Here is a 10499-nt window from a genome sequence, read left to right as displayed (position 1 = left end):
AAACGATATTATCTACATTAAGGGAGGGGATGTGCTTAGCCTCATAATGGGCTATCAATAATTTGATTCAATCAGTTATTTATTAAATATCATTTTCTCTATTTTTAAACACATTTAAAACATCTTAAGAGGCGTGTAATGTTTGTTATAAAAAAGGTCTTTCGCACACGGATAATAATATGATTAAATTAATTGTCAAAATATTTTTTTTTTAAATAAACGATATTATCTACACTAAAGGGGAGGGGTGGGCTTAGCCTCACAATAGGCTAGCAGTAATATGATTCAATCAATTGTTTATTAAATAATATTTTCTCTATTCTTAATGTAAATTCTATAGATACCGATTTTATTATTTGAATTCAGTTGCTTTAATTGTTTTATGAAAGATTTCTTCTAGCATGATCTAAAATTATTCATTTACTTCAAATATTTGACTTCTTTTTGTCAATTTATGCATATAAATACATTTAAAATATATAAGTTGCAAGTAGCACGCTGTGATTCAAAAAATGAAGGCTAGTATAAATTAAACGAGAAAAAAGTAGCAAAGTTTCGGCACAAGGATGAAGTCCTCTGCCCAGTTGAAATGCTGTGCTAGAGGCTTGACCGAGTCCTAAGAGAATTGGGACTATTCGTGGGTCAAAAGGAAATAATGGTTCGACCGAGTCTTAAATGGAGTGGGACTATTTGATATACTTTGTCTTCTTCATTTAGATACATTATTTAGGTATATTAATTTAATATAATACATTTCGGTACATACATTTTGGTATTAGAATTTCGGTACTAATATTTAGGTATATTAGTTCAATATATAATATATTTCGGTACTAACATTTAGATACATTATTTGAGTCTTTCAAGTATGAAGAATGTTAAATAAAATTAATAAATTTTAAAAACTTTTTCTGGTCAAAAAATAAATTAAAATGTGTATATTAATAAATTCAAATATTTAATGGAAGACATTGTGTCACATCCCATACTCGATTCCGTCGTAGCATGATATTGTCCCCTCTGGGCTTATCATTCTCTCACAGATTTATTCACCCATCCTAGGATTGCTTTTGCCCGAACTCACTTAACTTCGGAGTTCTCTAGTGAGTTCCCATAAACAAAACCGTAAGGGCGTGGCCGGGGCCCAAAGCAGATAATATCGTGCTACGGCGGAGCCAGTCTAGGATATGACACATTAGATAAAATATTAATTAATTAATTTGAATTAAAGACACATCAAGGGATTATAATCAATATGTAATCTAACACCAAGTTTTTGTAATTTCAATCCTTAAATTTATCACACAATGTGATCAGGTTCAAAGTCCTAGTTTATGTGAGCCTCGGTTGTAATAAAGTTTTGGTCGAAAAAAGATTGACCAAGATAATTCCCAGTATTGTCAGATCATACCGAGGAATTGCAGTTTTATTTTATACCACTCGGGAAACTTGAACATCAAGTACCTCGTCGCTATAAATATATGAGGGTTTGCAACGCAGAAGAGATCTTCAACTCAAAAACACATCAACGCTCTACGCGAAATCCTTCACAATTCTTTGTGAAAAAATATTAACTGTTTTACTAACAGTCAGCTAGTGTTTGAATTTTCTTTGATACGGTTGATATTTTCGTAGAAATATCAAAAAAATCATAGAAAAATATAGAAAGATGGGTGGGGGTGAAGTCTAAACTTCACTCTATATCAGAAAAACTCTTCAAATTTGACAGATTTCGTCGATATTTCCGACTTATCAGTTAAATATCATAAAAACACCTACATTTCATTTAAACTAGTGTTTGATATTCCCAAAAGTTTCATTTTAAATTTCTACGTTTTATAGAAAATTTTCATCATTTCCATCGAAGGAAATCAATATCGATATATACATATATATATATATATTGATATACTGATATTTTAAACACTCAGTCAACACAAATATTGTTGGTTAAACAGATTTAGGTTGACAGCCGGCGCAAATTCAGTTTGATTAAATAGGTTTGGGTTAGCAACCAGCGAAGGTGTTAATCTGGTTAGACAGCACCGGAGTTGTAAAATCAATTTGGCTCAAGTGTGTTGACAGTTTGGTTAAACAACCAGTTTCTTAACCTTTGCTTGTTATTTATCTCAAGTCTCTGCCAGTTAGGAGTCTTTGATTCCATTGTCGAAGGAAGTCACGTAATTAGTTTTCTCGGCAAAGTGAAGTGTTCTATGGATGATAAGATATTCCCAAATTCCATTCAGAGTTCGGCATTTAGATGGCCGAACCACTTTTACCATAACTACACTCATCTCTTTTGAGTAACTTTGCCCCATACCTATTCAATGGACCTATATTTTCACCAATATAGTTGAGTCTGCCGAACCTGGTGTATAGGATTTAGAACTTCACAGTGATCTGCATAGCATTGTTGACATGTTTTAGAACCCATGCCGAGAAAGTTTTTTCCTTGGCTGAGGTTGCATGATTCAAAAGTCAGAAGAACATTCCATCACATCACCACTAAGAGGTATTCACTTGGCCGAGCTCGGTATCGAATTGGCATGCCCGCATCAATATTCAAGGAATAGAAGAATGTAATTAACTCTTTGTACTCGACCTCCACACCACGTAAGCTGTGTAGCTTTTTGAGGTCAACAAGTATGTAATGCTCAAATTTTATTTTGATAATTGTTCCCATCCAAATGCAAAACATTTCTTGTAAGACTTTGAACCCTGATAAAAATAAAAAATAAAAAATCATGAAATCTCTTCTTTGCCTATGAGGTCTGCAATGATTGGATGAAATAGGTAATACCCATTGTAAACAAGGATTGAAAAAAAATATGATACCAGGTATAGGTAATACACATCGTAAACAAGGATTGAAATAGTTTGTTTGATTCGAAAACTAAACTGACAAAACTAACAAGATTTTGAAGAACTAAATTTAACCATCCTGCAAATATGAACAGTAATATAGGGTTTTATTTTGCTTACCTAACGAAGATTTAAGAGACTAATAAGTAATAGCTTGATTCGTTGTAGAGGGCATTAGAATTCCGTATCAATCCAAGGCATGGAGTTGCATACCTCATCGGCAAAGAGGAAGATGGAGGCTACGAATTAATGGAGTTCACACTTATAGGGTTTCTTCCCTTTAAATTTTATATTTATAAATTTCCTTATAGATTTTATGTTTTTTCAGTTTTATTTATTGTTAATATTTGTTAAAATCCACATAGGCATCTATGTCATTTAATGAATAAATAAAGATCATTGGATGTCATATAATATATATATATATGCATGTTTCATACAATTGGATCTTGGTTTTTTTTATTGTTCGATTATAGTGTTGTCTATGTGACTAGAACGGAATACAATTTTTTTTTAACAGAGACTACACCATAATCGAAAAATCAAAAAACCCAAGATCAAGTTGATCAAACCTTATGGGTAAAATTCAAACATCTATATTTCACAACGATGAAATTATAAAAAACAAAATGTATCTACGACCACAGATTGAGTTATTATCTGCATCCTCCACCACGTGTCAAAGACACGAATGCTCCTCTGGAAACCTCGTGCAACCCAGTGTTGAATCCCAAGCAACCCAAGAGCCCATGCTTGTAAGGTAAGAAGGTCTTCCTCCTCATCTCCTCCGTAACCGCCCGGTTCGCCGTATAATGCAACTCGTGCGGCGAAACCGGTCCTTTCCTCCTCGAGCTCACCGACCCCACGCTGTCGGTGGACCGGAAACTCGAGTTCTTCACGTCCTGCGCTAAACTACTACTCTTCATCTTGGGCGACAACATGGCATAGTTCCTCGAATGGTCTTTGCCCGTTGTGGCTCGGCCTTCTGATGCACTCCGAAACAACAATAAATCTTTCAATTTCCATTTTCTGTTCCCTTTCGATGAGAACGAGATCGCTGATAAAAATGAAGCGTATGCTGAAGTAGAGGCCTTATTAGAGTTGATTGTTGTTGAAGAAATTGCGTTGTCTTCTTGGGTGTCGAACATGATGTCTGACACCCTCAAGGGAGACAAAGATCTACTTCCCCTATTACGAATGGAAGCAGATCTTTCCCTCCCGCGTCTTTCCTCTTGATTTTCGTGTTCATCCTTTCGCGTCTCATCCATCGCGACCGTGAAAGGATCATCAGTATGATGTTCCTTTTTGTGATGCCGCGGGGATAGAACTTCTTTGACTAGTTTCCTTCCTTGGGAAAGTCTTGACGCTCTTGGCGACGGTGACCTCTGTGAAGAACTAGAGGGACCTTGATCACGTACTCCTCCATTGCTCCCAACTTGTAAGCGAGGCGGCAGCTTTAGAGGCCTGATCTTGCCGCCATCGAAGAGCTCGTCCGCCGGCAAAGAAGTCTTTTCCAATTGACCACTAAAGTCGAACTCAAAATCCACCTCATGATGATGCTTCTGATCATTACTAAAGCTACCTCTTGATTTCGGAATTCCGGGTTTTTCTTCCCACTCAAAAGGGACTGTGGATGCTGAAAGTATAGGGTTAGTGTCCATGGAGAGGTCATTGAAGTGGCTGTAGAAGGCCGAGGCTCGGGTGGGACTGGTGGGTGCGCTAAAGTAGTAGTTGCCGAATCGGGTGGGGCTAGAAGGAGCAGTCATGTAAGGGGAGGAGCAAGCGCTGCTGTCGAAGTTGAAGTCCACCGGAGGAACTGGAAGAGCCACGTGCATCTCCATGGCTGGAGTTTAATTAACTTGAGCTTGTTTTGTACAAGGTTGGAGAATAGTCCGAGAGGAATGGATATATAAGAGTTTAGAGGTAGAAAGAGCAAAGAGGGAGAGAGGAAGGAGAGGGGAAGGAGAGGATAGTGGGGGAAGATTGACTAAATGACTACAGTTTTGATCAGTCTCTATAGACACGATTGGTCATAGACGCCAACCTCAATATAAATATACTTCCCCACCTGCGTCATTTATTATTCTAATTTTCTTTGGTCCATCTCCTGCGTGGGGTTGGTTTTCCTTTGGTTTCTCTTACCACTCACTTAGTACCATGTTTTTTTTTTTGGGTTGATTTAACTAATTTTTTGGGTTGATTTAACCAACTTTAGTTTTCTAAATTTTAAGATATTTCACCTCACATTGATGACAGATTAATTTCTTTCCTCATGCAATTCCGACACCACACGAGGCAGTAACGTACTGTTGGCCTCCCGAGTCAAACAGTAAACTCAAGCAGAGTCAACGACCTTACAAAATGTATCCATAGGAATTCAAACTCTTGAGAGTTACAAACTTTTGCTTGTGTTAAGTTGAAACTTTTTATAATATCCGTACATATAAAAAAAAATACAAAATAAAGTCGTCGAGATCTACTACAGCAGGCTGCTAGGTATCTACTGCGTGGAGCAGCTGGGAGCTCGAAAAATTGATACATCCCACGACTACTCGGTTGCCACACCTTCAGCAGCCGCAACACTCTCAGTAGCATCATCATCCAACGCTTCACCCCTGATGCTCCAGCTTGGGCACCAACTTCTTCGACTACTTCACCAATGGAAGCCTCAAAAGTAAAGGCATGCAAGTATTTCGGAGAAATAGAGAAGTTCTCAAAGTCTCGAGCTTGACTATAAACAAGCGAAGCCTTGAGCCCAGCCTTCCTACCCTTCGGCTGCTTATTATCCTTAAGCAGACCAACACAGACGCACTGCAACTCATCCACTTCCTTCTTCAGATTTTCGTTGATCTTCAGTGCACCTTGGAGTTCCAACACTTAGGGTTTAAGCCTATCGAAAACCTTCTTGAAATGGATCACTTAATTATAAGCAGCCATTCCACATAATATCTTGCAATTATTCACCCAATCACATCATATATGGCCAACCACTACTCTCCAAATAGGGCCGGCCATTCCCCTAGAAATAGCCATATTATTCCACTAAAAAGGTAAGCCATTTGCTACCCACAAACTCCTAAACACATTATTTTCAGAATTCTAACTTTAGCATTGGAGATTCTTCGGCCAAAGCCTCCCCTCCCCAATTCATAGTGGGCACGTGAGGTTTTTGGCCTTAATCTTAGGTGTTATTATTTTGCAGGTGCATTTTCATCAAATGAGAAAACGGCGGAAATTTGCATCCACAATGTCCTTAAGACATGATTGCCCGTCACCAATGCTTCAAGGTTTGCATTGACAAATATCTCCAAAGATACAACAATCTTTCACTTCACGGAAGTAGCACTCCAATTCAAATAATACAATGAATCAAATAGATTTAAACTCTCAAAAAACACTTTAATTCCTAAATATGAGACACCCTTATCTAACTATTGTGCTAATATTCCACTGTCTAAATTAATCTATTATTCATGCAGGAGAGTTTCTCTGTTTTTAGAGTTTAAGGCACCAAACAGAAAGGTCGTGACTATAAAACTAAGTCGAAGTGTTACCAGTTCCAAAGCGGGTCCAGGTTTTGTGATAAAAAATGAGGATGGGATCTGCCGAGGTGCTAGAAAGATTGTATAGTTAACTCAAACCCAATGAACTTACTTAAAAATACCCCCACACTCTACCCTCTTCACATAACACCATATTCTCTTCTATTCTAAAATAAAGAACTCCTTTGTGTGTTTACAAACTCGTCTTCCTATTCAACACAAAAACAATTTTTTTGTATCAAACTCGTCATTTATAAGTAGTTGCTTCCAACTGAATCGCATAAAGTTTCAACAAATATATGATGAAACTTTTAAGTTTTCGGCATGAATTTATTGAATTGGTGTTTCTGCATATTTATACTGAAATTGTTCCAAAAAAATCAATAGCTACCGATCGGAATTGTGCATGTTTATATTCTATATATCAACTGTGGCCACATGTAGAAGTTGTGCATACTTTTAGTGGGCTCCAACCTAGGAGTACGCAGTGGTGAAGCCAGGAACTATTGGGGGGAAGGGCATGATTTGAAAGGGCAAAAATTGTTGCCGGCAAGGTTTCGTGTCATGAAAACATCCCATAATATGCTCATTCACTGCATACGAAACGGTATTAGCAAGGGTAAAAAGTTGTAGGAAAAGGTATTAAGCCATTTCAAGGGAAAAAGTTCATCGTTGGTCGTTGCAAATTCTTTTCGAAATACTTTTTTTTTACTAGTCATCCAAAAAACACATTTTCAACGCCAATCACCCTTTGGTTTCGGTTAAATCCTCGTCAAAATAGAATTTTAAAAAGGTTTAATAATCCTAAATTAAAGAGAGTTTTTTGTCAATCAGGTGTAAATATAGTTTACAAGGATAACCGTGGCTTGCCACCAGTTGTCCCCCTTTTTAAAAAAGAAAAATGCTCACAATATCATTAATGTAACAAATTATTGTACAATTAGGCTAAAGATAAATTAATACACTTATAATATATCTTACGATGCATATGAGAAATTTAAAACTTCATGGAACATTTTAAAAATTATTCCAAATGTGAAGAGTGTAAATTGTAGTTGACCTATTTTTTTAATATAAACTCCAAATACATACATTCTTCATTTTATTACTCATTTGAAAATGATCAAAATGAACACTACCAATTACCTAATATTTACATATAAGTAAGAGACTGAATTATGTGCTAAATATTCATCTAAATTAGGTGACTGCAGACTAAAATTTATATTCATATATACAAAATTAAATACATTGCCAGTATATAATTTGAAGAGTGAGAACTAGAGGGTATATTTGTGAATTGTGAGTTTTTGGGGACATACTTTGCTACTCTCCTAAAAGGGATGGGGTATGAGTGTGAAGAGGAAATAGAGGACCAGTGGTCCCCACTACAATCATTTATTTTTGGGAACTTTAATGAAAAGCTCCTGGTACTGTTCACTTTTACACTAAAAAGTTAAACTTAGTATTATTCACTTTACCCTTTATTTTGTCCTTATTGTTAAAACTCAAATGTTTTCAAGCCCTTTTCATTAGTTTTCCTTTTATTTTTTTAACTCAACAAATCAAAATGACGTCGTTCCGTCTAGGAATTTTTCAAAAAAAAAAAAAAACCCCCTTCGCAACTATTGCACACGACAGCAAAGAAACCAAAGCAGTAGCTAAGACTCCATCACTTTTGACGGGACCAGAGCAGTAGCTAAAAACCCAGAGAAGCAGCCGGGATTCCATCACTTCTAGTGAGGGGAGGGGAGGGGCGGCTACCCCTACTTGCGCCTCTATAGCTTCGCCCTTAGGAGTACGTAACAAATAAAACTGTTGTTGCACAAAATGAGCAAGACTTTGGAATAACGTAAATTGTCAAGTTTATGACCTTCGCCCGGTTGCACCTATCACTTAGTGAGGATAATATGTAAAGAAACAATAGCAATAGCTAGGACTCTATCACTTCCGACGGGACCAGAGCAGCAGCAAAAAAATCAAAGAAGCAGCTAGGATTCCATCACTTCAGGTAAGGGGAGGCGAGGGGTGGCTGCCCTTCCTTGCACCTTTCTAGCTTCGCCCTTAGGAGTACATAACAAATAAAACTGTTGTTGCACAAAATCAGCGAGACTTTAGAACAACGTAAAGTGTCAAGTTTGTGACCTTCGCCCGATTGCTCCGGTCACCTAATCAGGATAATATGTAAAGAGATAGAGACAGGGAGGCAAACCCAAGATCTACCTGGTTCACCCTAAGTTTGGCTACGTGCACGAAGTAGAGGAGTTCTCATTAATAGTGAAGGGTTTACATAAATACATAAGTTTAAGCATAATCACCATTAGTGGGTTCTAATGACTAGTTTAAGTACAAAAATGACATTCCCCCTTAATTCTAAGAGAATGATCTTCTTTCATAGTTTAGGAGAGTCCGACTTTCGTCCACTGTTGATGTGGGACTCTAAGAGCTTTATTCTGACGTTGACACGTGTTGTATTGTGATTGACCTCCTGGGTGAAGGGAAACTCTTGTGCTTCGGCAAGGTGCCTCAACATGAACCTTCAGTGGGTCCCTGAAGGTATGAAGTTCACCGGTACTTGATAGTTTTGGGATTGGTCAAGTATGGTACAAACAGTGCTCCCCTAAGTTTCCGAATGAGGAAAGCTTCTCGGTTGGGGACCTGAAAAATCCAAGTCACTAAGTAATCACGAAACTTCTGAGTACCGAAGTGTAGTAGTATATAGTGGGAGTCCCCCAAGTTTCCAAGCAAAGAGGATAGTCGAAGGAGGTGGCTTGATATTCTTGAGTCATTGAAGAAAAAGACTTCAAAAATTCTCTCCTACTTTTTTTTTTCTTTTGGATGTAGCCCAAGTATATATATTTTTTCTTAAGCCCAATTCCTTCTTTCTTTTTGGTGAGAAAAGAAAATGTGGCTGAAGCTTTTTCCTTTGGGCACATAGCTTGAGTGCTTGAAGCTTTGTAGGTGAAGCGTTTTGGTTGAAGCTTTTTGGTTGAGGCTTTTTGTAGGTGAAGCTTTTTTGAATCACATAAATAAATTTTGCTTCCACACTCTTGAGCAAGAGTGTGGAAGGATTTTTTTTTTAAATGTTTTTTGAAGGAAAAAGGAAAAAAGGAAAATTTTTATTTGAATTTGAATTTTTTTTTTTTTTGGTAGTTTGGCAAAGTGTGAAGCTTCCTCCTTTCATGGTGTGGGAAGCTCTACCCTTCAAAATATGGGAAGCTCAACTCTTGAAAGTGTGGGAAGCTCAACCCTTCAAAGTGTGGGAAACTTCATCCCTTCAAAGTGTGGCAAGCTTCCTTCCCTCAAAGTATGAGAAGCTCCCTCCCTTCAAGGGTGTGGGGAGCTTCTTTCCCTCAAAGTGTGGGAAACTCCCTCTCTTCAAGGGTGTGGGAAGCTCTACCCTTCAAAGTGTAGGAAACATTTTATAGGGCTCCATAAATTGCTTTTGCTTCCACGCTCTTGAGTAAGAGTGTGGAAGGAATCTACATGTTGTAGTTATCTCATATGTGTTGAAGCTTTGTTGGCCTTCTCCACATGTCATAATTAATAATTAATTAATTACTTAATTAATAATTTACAATTAAGTAAATAATTAATAATTATCGAAATAATTATTAATTAATTAATTTTGGATTTATTTTGGCATATTTTTTGTTTTTTGTTTTTTTTTAACTAGTAAAAAAGGTGGAAGAGACAACATAAATAGATTTTACTTCCACACTCTTGAAAGTTTGGAGGAACCGTATAAATAGATTTTGCTTCCACACTCTTGAGCAAGAGTGTGGAAGGCAATCTACATGTTGTAGTTGAAAGTTCGGAGGAACCATATAAATAGATTTTGCTTCCACACTCTTGAGTAAGGTGTGGAAAGCAATCTACATGTTATAGTTGTTGGAGGTTTGTTGAACCATACAATACAATTTTGCTTCCACACTCTTGGGCAAGAGTGTGGAAGGCTTTGTTAAGTTTGTATATGCCTTTTCCGAGTATTTTCGACTGCTTATGAATGCTAAGAATCCACAAGTGTAGGTTGTACTTTTCTTCCCTAGTTGGTGAAAAGAAGATAAGTTCTTTCATCACCCGGTTGGTGAGAAG

At 37.2% G+C, this 10499-nt stretch overlaps 1 protein-coding gene across 1 annotated transcript; it reads right to left on the bottom strand.

Moving 5' to 3' along the window:
* Positions 1-3435: 3435 nt before the first annotated feature.
* LOC126622232 (uncharacterized) lies at positions 3436-4867 on the bottom strand. Its single transcript, XM_050290911.1, has one exon. It carries the CDS (start codon positions 4701-4703, stop codon positions 3519-3521), a length of 1185 nt encoding a protein of 394 aa, XP_050146868.1. The 5' UTR covers positions 4704-4867; the 3' UTR covers positions 3436-3518.
* Positions 4868-10499: the final 5632 nt, after the last annotated feature.

The sequence above is a fragment of the Malus sylvestris genome, chromosome 5 (assembly GCF_916048215.2).
Source record: "Malus sylvestris chromosome 5, drMalSylv7.2, whole genome shotgun sequence".
NCBI lineage: Eukaryota > Viridiplantae > Streptophyta > Magnoliopsida > Rosales > Rosaceae > Malus > Malus sylvestris.
Note: the sequence above shows the minus strand (reverse complement) of the source record. Positions and strands in the feature narration are given on the sequence as shown.